Source organism: Lutra lutra, chromosome 6, assembly GCF_902655055.1.
Source record: "Lutra lutra chromosome 6, mLutLut1.2, whole genome shotgun sequence".
Taxonomy (NCBI): Eukaryota; Metazoa; Chordata; class Mammalia; order Carnivora; family Mustelidae; genus Lutra; species Lutra lutra.
This window is the reverse complement of record NC_062283.1, coordinates 139,323,602-139,346,346: the sequence shown is the minus strand read 5'-3', so window position 1 is coordinate 139,346,346 and position 22,745 is coordinate 139,323,602. Positions and strand designations below refer to the sequence as shown.

Here is a 22,745-nt window from a genome sequence, read left to right as displayed (position 1 = left end):
TGTGTGCTTTCTGAGTTTTGTTAACCAACTGAATATTATCTTCAGGCACATAACTGCTTACTACTTCATACAGGTCTTTATGGGATTAAATCCTATGTAGTTGTTTTTTTAACCCCATTATCATTAAAAATGCAGGTTAGGGGGGCGCCTGGGTGGCTCAGTGGGTTAAGCCGCTGCCTTCGGCTCAGGTCATGATCTCAGGGTCCTGGGATCGAGTCCCACATTGGGCTCTCTACTCAGCAAGAAGCCTGCTTCCCTCTCTCTCTCTGCCTTCCTCTCCGTCTACTTGTGATCTCTCTCTGTCAAATAAATAAATAAAATCTTTAAAAAAAAATGCAGGTAGGATAAACACAGCCATTATGCTGTTTTGTTTTGTTTTGTTTTGTTTTGTTTTGTTCTTACAGCTGACAACAACAGATGTGCCTGTTAGAATTACGTTTCCTCACATCTTCTCCAACATTTGTTATTTTGTGCCTTGTCACTTTTTGCCATCCTAACCAGGGTAAGGTGTCGGTGGGAAGGCAAGCGGAGGCAGCCACTTTGGGAAACAGTGTGGAGGTTCCTCAAAAAGTTAAAAATAGAGATACTCTGTGACCCAGCAATTGCACTACTGGGTATTTACCCCAAAGATACAGATGCCGGGAAAAGAAGGGCCATCTGTACCCCAGTGTTCATAGCAGCAATGGCTGCAGCCGCCAAACTGTGGAAGAGCTGAGGTGCCCTTCAAGAGATGAATGGATGAAGAAGATGTGGTCCATATGCACAATGGAATATTACTCAGCCGTCAGAAAGGATGAATGTCCACCATTTGGATGGACATAGGTGGAACTGGAGGGGCTTATGCTAGATGAAATAAGTCAAGCAGAGGGGCCCCTGGGTGGCTCAGTGGGTTATGCCTCTGCCTTCGGCTCAGGTCATGATCTCAGGGTCGTGGGATCGAGCCCCGCATCGGGCTCTCTGCTCAGCAGGGAACCTGCTTCCTCCCTCTCTCTCTGCCTGCCTCTCTGCCTACTTGTGATCTCTGTCTGTCAAATAAATAAAATCTTAAAAAAAAAAAAAGTCAAACAGAGAAAGACAGTTATCATATGGTTTCACTTACATGTGGAACGTAAGGAATGGCATGGAGGACATTAGGAGAAGGAAGGAAAAAATGAAGGGGGGATATCAGAGGGGGAGATGAGCCATGAGAGACTATGGGCTCCAGGACACAAACTGAGGGTTTCAGAGGGGAGGGGAGTCCATGGATGGGTTGGCTCAGTGATGGGTATTAACGAGGTGTGTATTGCATGGAGAACTGGGTGTTATACACAATGAATCATGGAACACTATAAAAAAAGAAAAAGAATTAGCTTTTTTTAAGATTTTTTTTTATTTATTTGACAGAGACACAGCAAGAGAGGGAACACGAGCTAAGTGAGTGGGAGCAAGAGAAGCAGGCTCCCTGCTGAACAGAGAGCCCGACGCAGGGCTGGGTCCCAGGACCCTCGGATCATGAGCTGAGCAGAATACAGACGCTTAACAACTGAGCCTCCCAGGCGCTCAGATTACTTTTCTTTTTGTTGTTACTTATCAGTAGCTACCGATGTGTGTTTAAGGCATTTCCCAGACATCCCGTGCTGAGAAATGCAGCTTACTAACCTGTGTGTGTCGGGTCCCGCCAGGTGTGATCGACCGGTGGGAACTCATCCAGGCCCAGGCCCTGAGCAAGGAGCTGAGAATGAAACAGAGCCTCCAGAAGTGGCAGCAGTTCCAGGCGGACCTGCACAGCATCTGGACGTGGCTGGGGGAGGCGGAGCAGGAGCTGGAGCAGCTGCGGCGCCTGGAGCTCAGCACCGACATCCAGGCTATCGAGCTCCAAATCAAAAAGCTCAAGGTAGCTGCCCTCACTGCCACGTGCACTGCCTGCTCCCACGAAACCACTAGCTCTAGCTGATCTGTTGTCACCCAGCCACAGGGAAGCTGTGGACAGAGACAGACACGAATGCCCTCCTCTCCGGCAACCGTCGCAAACCAGTACTTACAGAGCAGGCTGGGAAGGGCGAAAGATGGACCATGTCGTAGAACCAGCCCCCACGTAAATAAACAATCACGTATGATTTCATGACTTGGTTCTTTAGGAATGACTAATCGTAAAAGTTCATGAAACACCCAGGAACTTCTGGGACCTGATTAGCCTCTTTTAAAGGAAATGCAGAAACGACCTGGTTCCTGCAAGTCTGTATCTAGAGCTAGAGAGGTTTCCTCTCCAAGACTGCATCTCTGTGACTTTGTGGAGACGTAGTAAAATTGTGGGACACTCTGGAGGCAGCAGAACATCCAAAGTTGATTATAATAGTCACAGAAGCAATGTGCAGTGTAATGAATACAGCAAAACAAAACTGTGGAGTAATTAGGGCTAGAGCACCTGGCATGTGCACTTGAGTTTGACCTGGATGGCTGTCCGTCCACACAGGATCATGTCCTTTAGCTCCATCTCCGGGTCTTAACTCTCCTCCTTAGCACAGTTCTTGAAGTGCATTACTATGCAGAGACTTTGGGAAGCATACTCTGGACTGAGAGCCCAGTTTGTTTTTAGTAGCTCCTTCGGTCTTGTCTTTTCGTTTAGAGAACATCGAGATACACTCTTCCTCAGAATGGAACTACCTAGGCTCTCCAGGCTCAAGGGTCAAGTGTGCTGCTTTTGTGTCTCTCGGGTTTCATGTGTGTCATCTATTTTGGAGTGATGTTTTGGTGGCTTGTTTTGGTTGCTGTGTGTTTTAAATTTCCAGAGAAATGAGTCTTCCCCACTGTGGCTCTGATTTCTTCTTATAGAACTAGCCTCTGCACCAGCCCCATCGATTTCTGGATGAAGCATCAGATGGGAGATGTGACTTATATTATCTGGATTATAAAATACGGTTTTCTCTAGAATACTGAAGTTATTTTAGTTCCTCTCTGGGAAAATGTAAGGCAGTGTGTATGATGACAGACTCCTTAAAAAGCTGATAAAACGAATGTTGGCCAGAGTCTGAGACCTAAGTGAGATTAGGGTGGGAAAATGAGACCTTGAACGTCAGCCTGTGTGATAAGAAGCAGCCACCCTCCACGTGCCCTCCCAGTCCTTCCTGTCTGTTTCCTGAGGATAAGTCTGTGGAATAACCAAGTATCTTTCCAAAGTATACCTTGATCTTACAATATCTCTGTGGTCAAATCTACATTACAGCATTTTAAGAATCTTTTGGAAAGTGAAAAATTAAGACAAGCTGGCAACATAACAGAAACGTTGAGAACTTAGAAGAAAATGTAACATGGGCAGATGTGGTTTGCAGGATCACTGACCTGAAACTAATCTAGGGATGTTTCAACAATACCCAGATACTGAATCATTAATGTGTAATCATGTGCTACACAAGTTCTTGAGATAGTTCTAGATTTCTGGGAAAGGCATTGAGCAAAAATCAGTTGCCTAGTTTCTTGTGAAACCAAACTGAATTGGTGAGCTGTTGACATACCCGTCCATTCTCTCAGCCATCACAGGAATGTGGCCTGTGACACCAGCAGGGCTCTCCCCTTCTGGGCCACTAACTCTCTGTGCCTGTCAAGTCCAAACAGCTGGAGGCTGAGGCCTGGGAACCTGCCTACTTTCAAGTTTCCCATTTCATTTTTCTGCACACAACTTGGAGTCCCACTGGTCTAGTGATGAGATTCTTAGGCTAGAACATTTCCTCTTGCCCAGAACTCTTCGAGCCAGGTCTGGGTGTGTGTGGTTTTATCCCTGTTGGACTCCCATGCTGTGAGCTGAGTTCATCAACTCCTTAGTTCATTGCACAGGGTCATCAGCGTTTCCTGCAAAGTTCCTCTTAATTTTATTTATTTATCCTTTTCCCCCACTTTTTAAATTTCCATTCCTGAAGCCCATGGCAAGCCTTCTTAAATACTGAATGAGTATTCATTCATATATACATGAAAAATGTGGATTTGTGTGTGTGCGTGTGCCTTTTAAATCACATAAATACTGTTATATTGCATATACTGTTGTTTCTGACTCTCACTCTACACCATATTTTAAAACCCACTCAAGTTGTCCAGTGTATGTCTAATCCATTTCCTTTACCTATAGTGTGGCCCTCGGTGGTGTGCACCACTGTCTCTTAACTAGCCGTTCAGTTAAGGCCCGTTTTAATGAATGGATCTTTTAATTTGGGTGAAGCATTCCCTGAGGTCTTAAACCATGCTCTAAATGTTTTTATTGTTATTTTCTTTCTTTCGTGGTTCTCCTTTCTCTTTGTAGGAGCTCCAGAAAGCTGTGGACCACCGCAAAGCCATCATCCTCTCCATCAACCTGTGCAGCTCCGAGTTCACCCAGACCGGCAGTGAGAAGAGCCAGGATCTGCAAGACCGCTTGTACCAGATGAACGGGCGCTGGGACCGGGTGTGCTCGCTGCTGGAAGAGTGGCGGGGCCTGCTCCAGGACGCGCTGATGCAGTGTCAGGTTCGTGGGAGTCACACATTTCCAGGGTAGCTGAGTCTGGGACTTGATTTATCAAGGTCACTTCAAGAGATGCAATCATTCCCCAGTGCCAGGATTTGAACAAGATAACTTCGTGCCCAAACTACTCATTATACTGGAGAATCTGTACATCTGAACAGGAGTTCAAGCAGCTGGACCCTGCCTTGTATCCAGCTATCTGAACTAGTCCCACAAGTTTATCTCAGCCCCGACTCATTCATTCATTCATTTATTCATTCATTCATTTATTCAACTGATACTTACTGAGCATGTTGGCAGACATCTCCTGAACACGAAAGTGAGCATTACAAATATTGGCTCATCCATTTTACCATAGTTATTTGATGAGTGCCTACTCCCTGGCGGAGCAGTCAGGATACAACACAGCCTCTACTTCTGTTGGGGAAGACAAACAGTAAAATGCAAGTATTGCTGGGACGCCTGGGTGGCTCAGTTGGTTGGGTGTCTGTCTTCAGCTCGGGCTATGATCCCAGGGTTCTGGGATCAAGTCAGGCTCCTTCCTCAGCGGGGAGCCTGCTTCTCCCTCTTCCTGCTGCTCCCCCTGCTTATGCTCTCTCTCTCTCTCTCTCACACACACACACACACAAATAAATACATTTTTTAAAAATACAAGTAATTGCTTAACCAAAATGCTTGCAAGTGTCGATGATAAGATGAGAAAAGCCACTTTGGGATAGAGGTGAGGAAACTTCTAGGAATCTTGGAGCCGACACTGGAGGGATTTTGCCAGACAGAGCCAATGGGATGTCCCATAAACAGGAAAGGGCTTAGTGTCTTTAAGGTCAGAAAAGAGGCCAGTGGGATCAGAATGTCGTCAGAGAGGCAGGGAATGATCAGGAAGACCAGGGAGATGCTTCGCGACCGGATCACGCAGGGCCCTGTAGGTCCGAAGCAGGAGCGGAGGGCATCTGAGCACAGTGCAGACCTGCTTCCCGGGTCCGCATGTGCCCCAGGTATACCCTGAAAGCAGGCACACAGGCTGTTGTTTCACCCGTGGGCCCCCTCCCTGTCCTGTGCTTAAGAGATTTTCAGTGACTACGTGTTGAATAAATGAATGAACAAATGGATGAATGAAGGACATGGGGACCAGATTAAGGCCTTACAACATGGGAAGGTTTGAATAGAGGGGAAGAGCCGGGAGCAGAGTTGTTTCCTTCCAAACTGTATAGTAACCCTAGAAATTAAGTACCCGAGGCCAGTGTTTCCTTATGTCCAAATTGCCCCCTCAAATAGCGAACTAGATGCTCTTGGTGAGAATGTGAACTCAGATCATTGCCACAGCACCAGTGCCTTTCTCAGAAAGGAGTTGTGCCTCAGACCTTAAGTGCAACGTATCTTTGCCAGGGGTACCAACTATAAAGACTGGAAATTGAAGCTGTGAGGAAAAGAAAAATATATTATTCAAGATGATTTTATACTCCATTTTTTTTTTCTCCATAGGATTTCCATGAAATGAGTCATGGTTTGCTTCTTATGCTGGAGAACATTGACAGAAGGAAAAATGAAATTGTCCCTATTGATTCTAACCTGGATGCAGAGACACTTCAAGACCATCACAGGCAGCTCATGGTAAGATGTGTGAGCTCTGGCAGCCTGGCTCGTCACTGCAGTCATCCATTTCATGTACAGAAAAAGAATGTGGGTGATTATATATATATATATATATATATATATATATATATATATATATTTTACATTTTGCATACTGGTCTCTAACTTTCTCTTTTTTATTTGTTATAGTTTCTGATCTGGGGGAGGCAAACATGCTTATAGGAGACAATGTCTACCAGCTTTAGAATCTGGTTCTTTAGTCATTGCTCAGTTGTAGAAATCTTAGATGTTCTTCTTCTTAATGAGGTTGTTTTTTACTAAAGCAGATCTTTGGCAATTACACTTATTTTTAATTTAAACTGTATTTGTTACATCTATGCATAAAATAAGAGTATATTGGGTGGCTTAAATTTTATTTTTATGGACATTGAAACTATTATTTAGGAAGAGACCATTAAGACTTCTAAGAAGAAATTAAGTGTGGTTACCTGGGTGGCTCAGTCAGTTAAGTGTCTGCCTTCGGCTCAGGTCATGATCCCAGGGTCCTTCTCAGTGGGGAGTCTGCGTCTCCCTCTACCCCTGCTCATGCTCCTTCTCTCACTCACTCTCCCTCTTTCAAATAAATAAATAGAATCTTAAAAAAAAAAAAAGAAAAAGAAGAAGAAAAAATTTAGATTTAACAGTAACCTTGTCACCATGTTTTGTGAAAATGAAGACAAAAAGGAAAATGTGAAAAGTTATTTTCATTATCTGAGATGAAGAAAACATGCCAGTTCTCAAGGAGAAAGAAACTTTTTCTAGCACTGAATTCAAAAGGAAATTTGCAGAATCTTGGCGTAGATTCTTATACAAAGAACTTTAGACAATATAATGTACAGTGTACTTAGGAGATTTTATAGAAGATAAAACAGTATATTTAAGTTCCATTAGGAGAAAATGATTTACATTTTGTAGCTTTCTGTGTTTTCAAAATGTCATTTCTCAACATTTAATGCTTACTAACCTAACCAACAGAATTGATAGCTTTTGATTCAGTACCATAAAGGTCTTAGAAACCATGAGGGAATAGTTATGCAATGGCATTTTTACTGACTTTTGACCTCAGATATTAATTGTAAATAACGAATCACTACCATAGCCTTCAAAAAATGTTGAACAAAGATCAGCGTATACTTAGACATACCTGAGTTTTGCTATATTTATATGTTAATGTTTCTCTTTCTGTATAAAAGAATATCTTATGTCTCTTTTGCTAAGTACTTGATATTTTAAGCACTTTCATGTATAATCACCAATTTGAACCTTTTAATATACTTACTGTGAACCAGGCAGGAAAGAGTATTATCATTTTCCGAAATGAGAAAACTTGAGATCAGGAAGGTTCAGGGGACTTACAGACTATTTTTGGCAGAGGCAGGGTTAGAACCCAGACCCCGATTCCCAACTGCCACAGGCTGCTTCATTCTTCCCTATGTGAGCACAGCATTCAGATATTCGGGTTTAATTGCCCGCTACGTTAAACTGATGTCATTCTGCCTTTTTGGAATTTTCCCCAAATCTCAAAAGTTGTTAGTAAAGCATTTCTTATCGTGCACGTAGCAAATAAGGCATGAGCTCTTGGAATCCCAGCTCAGAGTGGCCTCACTGCAAGACATGTCTTGCCAACTCCTGGTGAACGCTGAAGGCACAGACTGTTTGGAAGCCAAAGAAAAAGTCCATGTAATTGGAAATCGGCTCAAACTTCTCTTGAAGGAGGTCAGTCGTCACATCAAGGAGCTGGAGAAGCTATTAGACATGTCAAGCAGTCAGCAGGTAAGCTCTAAGCAGACATCATTGTGTGGCATCTCTTAGAGGAAACCAAAGAAGCATCATCTTTATCCATTTTTAGAAGGACTTTGAATATAGTACTTGTCAGAATAAAGCGTCTGCTCTCAATCACTGCTCTCACAAGCCCTGTCTGAAAATTCAAAAAAGGGACTTATAAACTTTTATACCAGGACACTGCTTTTGATTCTATTACATCAAAAAAAAAAAAAACCTCTTGCAATCGTTACCACTAACCCTTTACCGTCTCTACTGTGGTATCGTATTTTACCCTGTTTATTTACAAATACACACGTTTTCACATTTTCATTCACATGGCTATGGTAGATCATAACCAGTCGTGGCGTCTGAGTTTTGTATTCAAACACCGGGAGGCATGAAATCTCCTGACACAGACAGCAATTCATTCATAGAGAATGTCTTCTGCTCATTTACTTTTTAGATTTTTTTTTTTAATCTAGATTTTTAAATCTAGATTTTTAGATTTTTTCTTAAATCTACTGCATCGTGGCCATATTATTAGTTTTGAGAAATGCATCTGTAGAGACACAGGGGCTTGGTAAGACTTCAAAGAATCAGTTGCTAAATCTTGTTTTGAGCACACAAACACCCGCCCCGTCGTAAGCCTGCAAAGGACCAGTCTCCTCTGAAAATCAGTAGCGCCAGACATACTACAAAAGCAGGCTCCTGGATGACTATATTTTGTTTCTGACTCAAATGAATTGGTCTCTCCCTGGCCCGAGAGACCTGGAGTGTAAGATGAGTTCCTTTCCCTCCTCCTCTTCCACTCATCCCCATCTGTGTCATCAAGAAATGAGAAAGCTGTAAGTGACATTGGAGCAGCAAAAGTGTGCCTGCATTTTCTAGCAGGACCAAATTTACAACCAGAAAAGTCCTGATACATTAGAAGAATTAGGTTCTGTTCCTACAGTTGTCTGATTCTATTTTGCCCAAAGAACGGTTTGATTTTACAGAGGATGGGTGGGGATGGGCTGGTAAATGCATTGGGGATAACCAAGCCATCATGGCCTTGGGACACGGAGTCATTGAAGGAATCTGTTTCCTACATAGGATTTGTCTTCCTGGTCTTCGGCTGATGAACTGGACACTTCGGGATCTGTGAGTCCTACTTCTGGAAGAAGCACCCCAAACAGACAAAGAACGGTAACTTTCCACTGGTCCTTCTCAGTTGGCCCATGGGAGGGAACACAGGGACGTGACACAATCTGTACCTACCTCAGGGTCCATAGGCTCCCCCTGGGGAGTGCAGGAGTCTCCCTACTGAAGAGGGTTGTCACACAGTAACCCAGCCAAGTGGTGTTTCCTCAGCCCTGAGGCATGCTCTCCCCACGTGCACTCAGGAATGGAAAAGAACATTCTGTTTTCCCAAAGAAGGAGGGCTCAAGGTGTGGTTGGTACAGGGAGACAAATTATTTCTCTTGCTCCAAGGGCCATCGATAGCATGGTGTTTCCTTATTTCTTTGGTGGCTCCTCCCTTCAAACCACTACCACCAGAGTCCACCTAAAAACATAGGTTCCAGGTAAAGGGGCGTCTCAGCCAGAAGCAGACAAAACTGAGAGCGTCTCATGAGACCCGTGTATGTATGAGACAAGTGGAGGTCCTTTTGAACTCTCAAGCGAAGAAGCTCCTGAAGGTGGTTCTGACGGTGTGGGGCGACTGTGCTGCCCACACAGAGGCAACAGCTCAAGAGGCCTCAGCCACAGAGCCTTCGGGAGGCTGCTTCACTGGCATTCTGTGAGGACGGAAAGACGAATCTGGCCCCTGCTACCCTCTATACTTTGATTTCTCTGTGTAATTAGAAGCTTGTTTTTGTTTTGTTATTTTTTTGTCCGGCTTTATGATTATATTCATTTTGATTACATCCCATTTTCCTTAGTTTTTAGAAGCATTGATTTTGTTTGTACTATTTTTGTTATAAACACTTAAGTTCTATGCTGATAAATGTTATTATCTTACTTAGGATTGTTTTTTACTACATTCACTAGTTTCCTATAGATCCTAGTTTAAGAATGTGAAGGAATACTGGCTTTTCAAGTCAAATTCTAGCCCTGATTTAACTTGTCGGGTCCTCAGCATTCTACAAAGAAAAATCTCATATTGCCGTTGTTATTTTTTATCTGCTGAGAATTTCAATACTGTTTCAATGTTCTAGAAACTAAGAAATAATGGTGTGCCAAGCCATATTGACCTTCATAGTTATTGTAAGTGAATCCTTGGCTGGTATAGTCACCTGTGTTTAGACCATGAAAAATGGGGGAAAATATACCCACTATAGTGGGGTCTCCAAACCCCGACTGTTTGTTTCCTCAGTGACGAATGCTAGAGATTTGAATTTGTTTCGTTTCTTCCACAAAAGAAAAGCCAGTTTCCTGAATTCATGGGTACTGATCATTTCATTTGATTTATTTTTCCTTTGCTGCACTTTTAGTTTATTTTTTTTTCAGTAGCTTGTCTTTATTTGCCTGGACTGAACATTCTTCTTTCTTTACCCCTGTTCATTGCAAACAGCCACGAGGCAAATGTAGTCTCTCACAGCCTGGACCCTCTGTCAGCAGTCCACATAGCAGGTACCTTATTCTCCTGGTTTCCACACTGTTCTAGAACTCCAAGAGGATGATGAAAATGGTCCATGATTTAGGTAGGCCTCTGTCTGGTCTGCCTCAGGGTAGTTGAGAAATTTCTTATTTCATCTGCACACCCTTTTTCTAGTAAATTGGAAGAGACTTTTCTAAGTGCAAAGTGTAAGTAAAGCCCGGAGTACAAAATATTTGGATCCCACCAGAATTTCATCTAACTATACATAGGCCATCTGGTACTTTCTGTCCCATTGTATTCTGTGTGTGTGGAAGGATTCGGTGCAGTGGATGGCACATTTGATTCATGGCAGACTTTCATCATCCTCTTTATTTCTAGATTTTACAATAAGACAGGTAATAGATCAATGAATTATTTTACCACTTACAGAACCCACAAATCTGAATAAAATATACTAACATCCCCAGCTTTTTATTTTATTTTCATGTTTTATCCAGATTGTGGGTTTTGAATTCTCAAAATGGCAAGTCCTAATTTGGTATTATTTAAAATTTATAAGCACCTTCTCTCTTTTGCTTATCCCAAAACTTCTCTTCTACCAGCACACTCAGTCACTCACCTTCCTGACACTTGGCAAGCTCTTTCACGCTAGAGACGAGAGAAGTCCGAGCCCCTGCCAGGGGGCACCCAGAGAGCCCACGCACAGCTGCCACTCGTGCTTCACGCCTGGCTTCCAACATCCCCTTGTTCCTGCCCTTACTGGTGCTTTGCCTTCTTCGTTGTTGGTGTGATGTCTGTGCTGCTCTGCCCTTTCACTAATCAGTTCGTGTTCCCCTGGTTGACTTTTTAGACATGAAAATACTGTCCCTGGAGCTAATTTTTCGTTCCAAGCCCAAGCAGACTGTTCAAGTAGTTTGCCCCTCTGGAAACTTACCATTCCTGAGCTGGAATCTCAAGAAGGGCCAGAAAGTGTAGAGCTGAAAGCGATCCCTGAGTAATAGTTTTCATTTTCCAGCTGTGTGCTGAAGGGTCTGGATGTTTGATTTGGTGATTCCTACTCAGCTGAAGCAATACAGAACGTACTTTGATGTGCTTTTTGGTTTTAAGCCTTTACTTGCACCTTTTTTTTCTTTCCCTTTGGTTTGGTTTGATGACAATTTTGTGGGTTTTTTTTTTTGTCTATAATAAATCAATAATGAAATATGAATGGAGAAAAACTCACAAGGATTTTTAAAGATAATGGTGGAGATCTGCAGCTGCTCTGATGTTCTCTTAGTCCCCTATAAGAAAAGCCAATCATGTACTAAAGACAGATTATTGTTTTGTCCATCTTGTCCACTACAAATTACTGATGGGCCATGAACAGAGATGGGCAATGTCCCCATAGCAGTCCTTTTAGGATACCAGAGATCAGTTCTTTGGTTGACATCAATGATGGTCTTTTACGTTACCATGCAACACCAAGAGCAACCACCTTTTGGTTCCTAAATATCACATCAGTCTGTAGCCCCAATTCTTTCAGTCGCATGGGTCTTCTGCAAATGTCCAAGGCATCATCTTCTAGGGCAGCAAGTGCTTCAGTGTGTCTCCTAATGGGGCTTTGCGGCTGGGACAGCCATCCTCTTACTGTGACATCCACAGGTGCCTTTCAGCTCTGCTCTGCCCAGCGCTATTTATTAACATCTTTCTGAGCACACAGCAGTGTTTACTTGGCTCCGTAGAGGGTCTGGAATACAAATGATCTACACCTGAAGGGCAGATGTCATCAAACACCTTGGCAGCCAGGTTGTGGTCGAACATTCTTGGACTTCTTAATTTCTTGGCACCTCTGTTTGGGGTGCACCCAACCCCGACAATGGAATGCGGAGTCCGCTGGGAAAGAATTAACTTCACTCATTATCCAAGCTGTCATGGTGTTCCTTTACGTTGAGACTTGAGAGTACCTTGTGTTTGATCTTGCACTGGTCCAGCAAATTTGAAAGCACAAACAGTTTAGAATGTTGACCCCAGCGATCTGCAATGGACAATGGTAGACACATATTCTTTCTAAGAGAGGAATGAGACTGAGCTGGAAGAAACCGTTTGAAGGAAGGGGGTTCTTACATTGTTTTTGTTGTTTAAGGTCTGGTGTTCATAATACAATTGCTTACCTGCTGTATATGATTTCAGGTTGATCTTATAGCCACAGTTCTATGTCCTCGTATCTAATATTCTAAGCCTACATATAACTTGATACCAGTATTTACTGTATTCCTCCTACGTTTACGTCCTGGGCTTACAAAATTACTACCACATGGTCCTTGCCATGTGTCAGAATCTGCAGATTCCCAAATCCATTACAAGGAGCTCTTCAAGACTCCCTGAAAATTATGAACATTTGAAAGACATTCATAGTAATCATTCATCATTTTTAGATTAAATAGATTTAAGGAGGAATGTTTATGGTGGTCCAGCTGCATTTTATTTTTCTGCTTTTGACTTAAAATCATCTAACTCAATCACCAGTAAGTCTTCCCAAACTCTACTGTCAATTATTTAAAGATGGCACACGGGAAGATTTTACTCCAGCTTCCAGCAAGGCAAAGGAGAAATTGCTCTATAGTGTGGATACAGTGAAGTGATGACTTCATTCCAAAAGTTAACCACAAATTCTAAAACATATTCTAAATATTCAAACATGCAAAGTTTCCTCAGACACCTCTGGTCTCTGGCACCTTCTACCCAGAGAACTAAGGTGGAAAGAGAAGCAGCAAATGAAGGGGGGAAAAAAACTGTGAGCACTTTACTGTAAACACTGTCCAGTTTCTTTTTTTTAAATAAGCATTTTTTTAAAAGATTTTATTTATTTATTTATTTGACAGAGATTTTAAGTAGGCAGAGAGGCAGGCAGGGAGAGGGGGAAGCAGGCTTCTCGCAGAGCAGAGAGCCCAATGTGGGGCTCCATCCCAGGACTCTGGGATCATGACCTGAGCTGAAGGCAGAGGCTTCAACCCACTGAGCCACCCAGGCGCCCCCACTGTCCAGTTTCTTATGGAATTTTTTTTCAAGGCTTTTGTCAGGCTCTGATGGGATCTACTTATCCGTAGGCATTCAGAGAGCCTCAGTCTATACAGGTGTACTACTAGGACAGGCTGGCCACCAAGGCTGAGAACAGTTATAGGGCAAAGCGCCAATGCTTCTTTTCTGATATTTTGAGGTATGCATTCCCAGTGTTTCCCAGGAAAAGGTCAACCACTTTGGCAAATGTATCACGTCTTTGAAAGAACTACTAAGAAATCAGGACCATTCTCCTGGAGACAAAGCTATATACAACCAGTCTCTCATGGTATGAGTTAGCACACCTTTGCTTTAACAATGATGATAAGATAATGATAAATTGTGACATTTATTTAGTGCTTAATGTATCCTAAGCACTATGCTAAGCATTGTATATCTGTCATCTTATTTAACTCTTACCACATCCCCGTGGTATCTCTGTATTTCCAAATTCACAGACAGGGACGCCGAGGATTAGAGGCATGAAGATTATAGATTTGAATCAGGCCAACCTGACTCTGGATCCTAGCTGGTAAATCACTTCCCTCTGCCAGAGAGGGGGAGGGCTCCTTTACAGAACAGTTCTAGACCTTGGGCTGCCCCAGGCTGCCTGATACTGCTTAGGACCAGCCAGGTCATTTTTTTTTAAAAAGAAGACTGAAATCCTAAATTGATTCTGGAAATTTGTCTTCTGAACCACAATCCAAGGAACAAAGGCCATCTGCACTAGAGCAGACAGCAAGATCATATACAACCTAGCTACTTTCTCACAATAAATTCCTGTTAGGACACTGCCACTGTTAGCAAACAAGGAACAAAATGCATTGAAAGTTTCTCTTCACTTGCCTTTAAATAACTGATGCCCAGAAGTGATTCATTTTATTCTCCTTGATTATATAAAATTTTTGAGATGAGTCATACTTTGTGCAAAGTCTTCAGGCTTTTGGCATCCCTGGATCATCCTTTCTTGTGTGTGGTGTGTTATTTTGTCCTGGTTCTTCCCCTACCATCTTCCTTCTCCCACAACTGTATGTATTTAGGGAAAGAGATGAAACAACTCCTGGGCAGCTACTTACCCAGAAGTTTGAGTGAGGGGAGAGAGAAAAACGATAAACTAAATATTTACTTGGAGAGAATAAGCACATTTTTGCTGGGCAGAATTGTCTGGAATAGCTCCATGGATTGAGTTTCTTGGATAAGTTCACACATTTCATTTTTCCTCTATAAACACAATCTCAATTCACATCTATTTATGTAATAAGGCCATCGGAGAGTGATGAGTGACTAGTTAATGAGTAGTCTTTGTTCTTTCCCTTGTCAGATTTCCCAAGACTCTTGAAACAGGTGCCCTTAGGTCAATAGATAAATATTAAAAGTACCCTTTTCCCTGGGCACCATTATCCTGCTGGTACTAAGAGCTCTAGTATAGGTTCGTCCTAGGAGAGGCAGTTTTGGGCATGTTGAAACCCTGATAATTGTCCCCAAGGGGGTGGCATTTATCTCCGTAGATAAAGTAGACATTTCCAAGAGCAGTTAACTGCACGGAAGCCCGCTCAGCACTGCGTGTTCTCTCTGTCCCTATCTCAGCCCATTACTTCTCCCTAGGCTAGCATTCTTCAACGTTAGAAGGCACATGGTAATTAAATTTTAATAAGAAATGCTCTGATGCTGTTAAATGTGCCATGTCCTTCAACAGACTCCGTAACACATGAGCCCATATTCCAAAGATGATGACCTTTCTAGTGTTTCTCAGGAGCGGACTTGTCAAAGTGCAGCCCCTGTTTTCATCTTGATCTCTGGCTTCCTTGCTCAGAGAAGGTAATAATTGACAAATGGTCTATTCACCTCTGTCAGTCAAATTGTACTGTTAAGTATAGGCACAGACTTGCCCGTAGCTAACGTCCTTAAATGTCTGTCTTCGAAAGAAAGAGACTGTTAGAAATCAACTGCATTTTATTTAAATATTGAATAAGGAGAAAATGTAGAGTTGGCTTTGGTGCTCCTGATATAACTCACCCAGGGACAGGTGATGAGTGGTGTTTGCCAGGGCATGTTTTCAGCTCAAAGGAAAAATACAGTGAAGGAATTCAATCCAGATTTCATGGGTGACTGTCCCATTCTTCTTGACACACTTTAAGGCAAACCATTGAATTCATACTCTGTCAGACCCAAAATGATTTGAGAAAATTAATGCACCCCTTGTCTTTGCAAATGAGAAAACTGAAGACAAGACAAAGTTACTTGCCCAAGATTGTACGATAGCCTCAAAGCAAAATGCTCTTATGTCCATAATACTGAGTTGATCTGTGTGATACTCTGAGGCTTTACAATTAGAAGCATTTATTTCAGACCCAAGGAAACCACTCACCTCCAAATATTTTAGGATATAAGCGTTGTCTTCTTTGCTTCTACATGTAAGATACATAAGTATGGCCTGGATGACCTTCATTTGTGTCATCAAACAACAAAATGTTGCAGAGAGGGTGGTAGGGCGTGACTTGGGAACCCTGCTTCCTGCTAGAGCTCTTCATTTCACTGTGTGATTTGGGGCAAGTGACTGGCCCTATCCAGAGAGTCCAAGTTCTGGGACTTCAAGATCTCAGGGTTGAAATCTTAATTCCGCTACTTGCTAACTGTATAACCTTGAGCCGGCTACTCTATCTGAGTCTCCTTTTCGTCATCTATAAGGTGAAGGTAATGATAATGAGCACATGGGGACTATCAAAGGGATTAAGTGAGAGAATAAGATAAATGCTTAGTGTGTTGCCCAGTGATTTGAAGAGTAAATGTTAACCCTCCTTAGCCACTTACATATGGAGTTAGAAGATGCTCTAGATATTCCCTAAGGTTTTATTTCAACATGAATGTTTTATAATCTGGAAGCTTGAGAAGTTTGTTTTCTCCTTCCACTAATAGATATGTGACATACTTCGTGTATGCTCTACTATATTTTCACAAAAATATACAACCTTTCCTACTCAGTTTATGAGGAGTAGCTCAGTGGCCTGAGCATAAGGGCAGTTAATCAGTTTGACCACTAGATGGTGATTAAACTCTTATGGCCTCCCAGTTGGTAGCCTATACTGACCAACTTGTAGAAGACATAAAATGTATAAAATATGGAACTTTCAGGTTGGAAGACCATCTAATCTAATTTGGAAGGTTTGAAGCTGTTGACACTCAGAAGTGAAGTGAGTTGTTCAAGGATACACAGATGTTAGTTGTAGACCTCAGACAAGAATACGACAATTTGGGCCAACAATTTGTTTTTGGGTTGTTTGGGTTTTTTGTTTGTTTGTTTGTTTGTTTGTTTCATGAAACTGCAAGAACCATTCTAGAAACACAGTGTGGTACGTGGCTGTTTGGAGCTCCTGCCGGAGTAGTCTGCTTGTCTCATGACAGTGTAATAAGAAAGCTTTGAGTACTCCCTCTGTTCTCTTTTAAGGGATTTGTGTCTGTTTTTTTGTCTTAACATTTATTTTCTTTGATGCCACCCCTTATCCCTCACTGATATGAATGTAATCTGTTTTCAGAAATTAATGGCTTATAGGATACCTGGAAACATAATGTTTTCTTACGAGAAAAATGTAGAGTAACCAATATAGTTTTTAAACCTTCTTATTTCCCCAGTGGCCTCATATTCAGTGTCTTTACCCTAAGTGATATTATAACACTTAGTGATATTATCCCCATTAGGAAATTCATAGTAGGTATGGGGGAATGTGTCTCATTGGTACATATATTCTTTTTGTTCTTGGAGTGTTTTGTGTGCATGTGTATGTGTGTACAAAATGCCTCTTGTAAATACCATTTCCTTCTACGGCTTTTCTACTCATAACCAAATAAGACATTAGTGGATACTCACAAAGAGAAAATAGTGTACCTCACCCAGGACTTCACTTCCATATTCAGAATTTTGCAGTCTTTCTTTTGAATGCTGAAATTCCTACTTAATCTCTAATGTACTATTTAAAATTAGAAGGGAAAATGGAAGTAGATAGGAAAACTTGGAACTGTGAGTCTAGAAGGAGCCTTCAAGAAGATCATCTATTCTCAGAAAATGGTGTCTGTTTCCCAAAGTCACAGAGCTAGCAATAGATAGGATTGGCCTAGAATCTACGCCATCCCACACAAGTGTTCTGTAGGCTAACTCTGCTGCCACCCTTTCCCATACAGCTTTGGGACCCACGTGGCTCAGGGTTAGATGCTGATTCAGTGCAAGAGAAACCAGGGTCCACTCTAAGACTCTTTGAACTTTGACTCTCTTCAAGATGGCTGCCACTGTTCTTAACCTTGCTGCATAGGTTTCGGCCCATCCAAGATGGCACGATGGGATACTTTGCATAATTCTGACAGCAACTAATTTTGCCTAATGGTGCTACTGATACCCTTAAACCAAAATGTCCTGCATCAAACATCCACATTTTAATTATCCTGGATCTGCTTGATCTATGCTGGTCGGATGTGTGTAGAGCAGTTATCTTTGTGGATGGAAAGTGTTTTACCACATTAAGGGATGGGATTTGAAACCAATTAGTTGCCTTTCATTGACTGACTAAATGTTTATTTTTTTCATCAGTGATGTGTCCAAAAAAAAAAACTCTTCATGTGGTGGTGGGGAGATCACCCGGGCATACTGCAGAAGGCTGCCCGCTCATTGCCAGGACGGGTTGGGTTTGGCATGGTCCTTTAGCTTTCAGGAAGGGGAGGAAGCAAAAAGCAGCATCCATCCAACACTGGAGATATTTGAGTTATTTATGTTGATTCTCCTCTCAGGTCCATAAAAGGTGGCTCCGATTCCTCCCTTTCTGAGCCTCGGCCAGCTCGGTCCGGCCGAGCCTTCTGGTTCAGAGTCCTCCGAGCGGCTCTTCCGCTTCAGCTTCTCCTGCTGCTCCTCATCGGGCTCACCTGCCTCGTGCCGATGTCAGAGGAGGACTACAGCTGTGCCCTCTCCAACAACTTTGCCCGATCATTCCACCCCATGCTCAGATACACAAACGGCCCTCCTCCGCTCTGAACCAAGCAGACGTCATCTGCAGCGGTGCTGGTAGCATAAGGAGGGTTTGGCCAAAAGTGATCCCAAGCTACCAAAAACGGGACCCGAATCTTGGCGAATGCCCTCGGTGCGGCAGCTTTAGCCCTCCTCTGTGTCCCATGGGTGAAAATCATGGCTCCAAAGGTGGATGGTAAACAAGGACAGGAGGAGAGCAGACAAACTCTGAACCTCAGCGATAAAGAGGTTGAGGACCTCCAACGTTCTCTGGACGCATGAATTCTGGGCCATTGGCTCATCCTATGCACACCCAAGACATCACTAGACCGAGCAGCTCTCCCACGGCGCTGCTCCGTCCATTCAATAAAGGACTCTCCTGGGAGCCATGTTTGCATCGAGCAACCTACCAACCAACCAACCTACCAACCAGTGCTGACGAGATTTTAGAACCTTGTAACATACAGTTTTTAAGAGCTTATATGGCACCTTTCTTTTTACCTTGTTTCCTTTGGGGCATGATATTCTAACCTTTGCTTTAGAAGCACAAGCTGTAAATCTAAAGGCACTTTTTTAAAGGTATAAAGAAAAACTGGATGTAATAAATAAGATCATGAAAGGCTTTATGTGGAAAAAAAAGTTGAATGTTACAGTCGAAGAAAAGTTATTTATGTATGTACAGTTTGCTAAAGCCAAGTTTTGTTTGTATTGATTTCTTTGCATTTATTATAGATACTATAAAATATCTTGTCTGTGCTTTTTTTTCTCCCCCCTGGAGAAATGACTCTAAATTTACATACTAAGCAGGCACTTACCATAGCACAACCTAAATGATCCTTTGTGGAGAATAAGAGAAGCTAAAACATAAGTATATATGAAAGAAAAAAAGATGGTTACAGGTAGCGCACATTTAGACGTAAATGACTCTGGATGATTTCTTTCCCCTTCCCTTCCCACAGCTAATCAAATCTCCTGATCTTTTACTCCCCAGCGTTTTTCACAGCCCCCTTTCTTCTCTATTCCCTTTGCCCAGTTGGAAGAAACCTCACATTAATCTTCTCACGGAGACCACATCTCCTCTCCATCCCAAGGATACGCAATAGCTATGTGGATTTTCTTAAAGCCCTCTTGTTCACATCCCTACTCTACTCCAAAACTTTCTGTTGCTTTTCATTATCTGCTAGAAGAAATAAAGTTTTCATCCACCATTCAAGTCCAAATATAAGAAAATTTTATTCTGCCCCTCCGATCTTGCCAGCCAGCAGTCATCGTGGAATTGCTTGGTGCATGGAGTTTTAATCCATCCTTTAATAACTGGAAGAGGAGGATTTATATAAAGCCCAGGTTTCAGCCTTCCCTTGAACATGGAAAGCTCTGGTGCCTTGCGTGCATACTCTTGCATGCCAGTCATGGCAGGGGTGACATGGTTGCTGTCACTTGAAGAGCACAAAGAGACAGTTTTTACATTTGCCTTTATATCCTATTAACTCCGCCCACTACCTGTCCCAGTCTAACTCCTGTGGGCATTTAGGGCACAAATCCTGCTCTACTTGGAGAATCTAAACCAAACTGAGGTACTCAACCTGAAGCTGCCTGCCGTGGTTTCCATGATGATGTAGCCTGAGTGACATCTCAACTAGGGTTCCTGAGGATTATTAGGTCTCCCAGTTCCTGGGGTCACTTCAGACCTTCTCATCCCATCTCTGGGGGGTACGACCTGGGAGCTTGCATTAGAAACAGACACCTGACGTGATTTTAGCCTGACCGTTGAAAAGAACTTCCCCAACCCCTCTTACCTTCACAGTTCTGTTCTTCCCATTCTTTCTGTCCTCTCCGAAAAGACTCAACTCACAAAGCCACTGTTAGACTACATTCAAGACTTCCCACTACTGAATTTTCCTCACATGAGCATTCTGTTTTCTTTTTTCTTTTTTTTTTAAGATTTTATTTATTTGACAGAGATCACAAGTAGGTGGAGAGGCAGGCAGAGAGAGAGGGAAGCAGGCTCCCCGCTGAGTAGAATGCCCGACGCGGGGCTCGATCCCAGGACCCTGAGACCACAACCTGAGCTGAAGGCAGAGGCTTTAACCTACTGGGGCTTTAACCCACTCAGCCACCCAGGTGCCCCGAGCATTCTGTTTTCTACTGTCAGATTATTCCTATCTCATTTCCCCAGAACCTCGCTCAGGGAACAGATCAGAGTTGAGTTGTTCTTATTTTAAAGAAGAGAAACCTGTTTAAGTTAAAGTTTCCCATCTTCCTGCTTCTGGAAAGGCTGTGAGCTGTGGCAGTGAATGGAGCTGCAGGTGCCCTCCCCTGAGATGGGGCCACGCTCTTACCTCACTTCCCTGCTACTCCTGCTCCCAAGTAGTGGGGTCGGGGCAGTCCAGCCCTACAACAGACAAATGTTGCCGCTCTCAGGAAAATCACCACACAGTGAGACATTACTCATGTTGACCAGCACCAAGAGACGGCAGGGCCCTTGCTTCTCCGCATTATGATTACGTGACTGACTAGGCATCTCCCATCACCGAAGAATCAAGTGTTAAATGTGGCTGAGGAAAAAGTTCGGTTTTGACTAAGAAAAATCTAATCTTTTTGTGCCTTTCTAAATAACCCTGTGAAGCACCCAGAGGGATGGGTGAGGTGCATTTCTATTTAATTTTTGAAGACTTCATCCAACGTTGGGACAGAACAGAAGTGGAAAGTCCTGGCGGGTGGAAACATTGAAGCCGTGAGGTCCTGGCTTTCCCCAGGGGGTGATACGACCAGTCTCTTGAGGACCAAGCCAGCCACCAGTGGGTCTGGTACATCTGCCTGGAGCCCTCACACTCTTACCTGCCTCTTGAGAAAGGGGACACAGGACAGCATCAGGAGAACCCTTACCTGCACCCCAGCCAACCCTGGTAAGAAAGAAAGGATGTTTGGGGACAAGATGAGGAGGTTTAAAAGAATATTGAGGGGGCAAAAGGGCCCTCATTTCTGGAGTAAAGACTGCCACGGGCCCTGCTGTGGCCTGGAGGTAGCCGGTGATCCCGAGAGTAGGGGATGAGGAGGGGCAAGGCACAGAGGCCACTGGCTGACCGTGAACATGGTGAGATTGGCGCAGGCAACCAGGAAATGTTGGAAGTGGTGAGGAAGGAGAAAATCCGTAGAGCTAACATGGAGAAATAAAGGCTTGGAGACCTGAAAGTAGTGACTTCACAAGAATTCCAAGGAAGAGTGAAAGACTTTTGGGAAAACCGCCCCTGGGGAGCAAGAGTGTTGCCTCCTGGAAAATGGGATGGCAGCAGCTTCCCTTGTTTTTGTACGAAGAGAGGAGAGACACCTTCAAAAGGCTTGGATGAGAAATTCAGCAAGCTGAGGTCTGGGATTTCCTGTTCAAAAAGGCAGGTTGTGGTCAGCTGTTTTACAGCCTATGCTCTGGGGCCAATTATTAAGAAACTAAAGCTAAAGAACTTTACTGACAAGCCACAGAAGATATCGTAAAGCAAAGAGAGGTGGAGCAGGTTGTTTTATGAAAGCTGATCATGGCCAAAAACACAGGGTCTCCAGGCGCTGGTGTGGGTGGGCCTGCGATCAGCCGTGCTGGGTTGGATTCCTTCCCCGCTGCCCACCGGTCTGGCATTACCAGATGTATCCTTGGGGAACTGTGGGGAAGGAAGAGGCCCGGAGGGCGCCCTGAATAGGTCCAGACACACCAGGCAGAGCACATTCCCTTCCCGTCACGGTGTTTATCAAATGCCCACTGTGGTGCGTGACCTGCGCCAGAGCTCAGGAGGCCGGTCTCAGCCAGGAGGTGTCCAGAGGGACACCATCACTTCTTGTGCAACCCTCACAGGTCCTTTGAATATGGAAGAATGTGTACTTGGCTCCACCAGTGATGTCCTGAAGCCGGGGTTCAAGGTCAATGAGACTAGAAGGGAACCAAACAGAAACAGTGTTTGATTTAGGGGAGAAAAGGGAGATTAAATGTATTGCATCTGTCTTTGTCATTTCCTAGCAGCAAATTTCTTCTTTTTGCTTCTTCGTCACCTGATCTATGTGATGGTGGTGTGTGTTTCTGAAGAGCGTGAGTGTTCATCTGCAGACGCAGGGACAGGTGAGGCGATGGATGAGCATGGAAGCCGTTTGTCGTGAGCAGCAAGCACCAAGTTCAAGTGACGCGAAGGGACATTTTACCAAGAGTGATCATTTCTATTTTAGATTTAATAATACACTGTGATAAGAGGCTGATTGTCAGACCTCCATTAATCCAGAGACAATGAAACTGAAAA

The 22,745-nt window shown here is 43.3% G+C and overlaps 1 protein-coding gene across 1 annotated transcript in view; it reads left to right on the top strand.

Annotated features, from left to right (window-relative positions):
- The window catches only part of SYNE1 (spectrin repeat containing nuclear envelope protein 1), a 472,480-nt gene extending 453,267 nt beyond the window's left edge, over positions 1–19,213 (top strand). The window contains 7 exon segments of the mRNA XM_047733936.1: positions 1,662–1,873; positions 4,271–4,471; positions 5,951–6,079; positions 7,661–7,873; positions 8,957–9,049; positions 10,416–10,474; positions 18,255–19,213. Coding sequence (XP_047589892.1) covers positions 1,662–1,873; positions 4,271–4,471; positions 5,951–6,079; positions 7,661–7,873; positions 8,957–9,049; positions 10,416–10,474; positions 18,255–18,495 — 1,148 coding nt within the window. The 3' untranslated portion in view covers positions 18,496–19,213.
- The last annotated feature ends 3,532 nt before the right edge of the window (positions 19,214–22,745 follow it).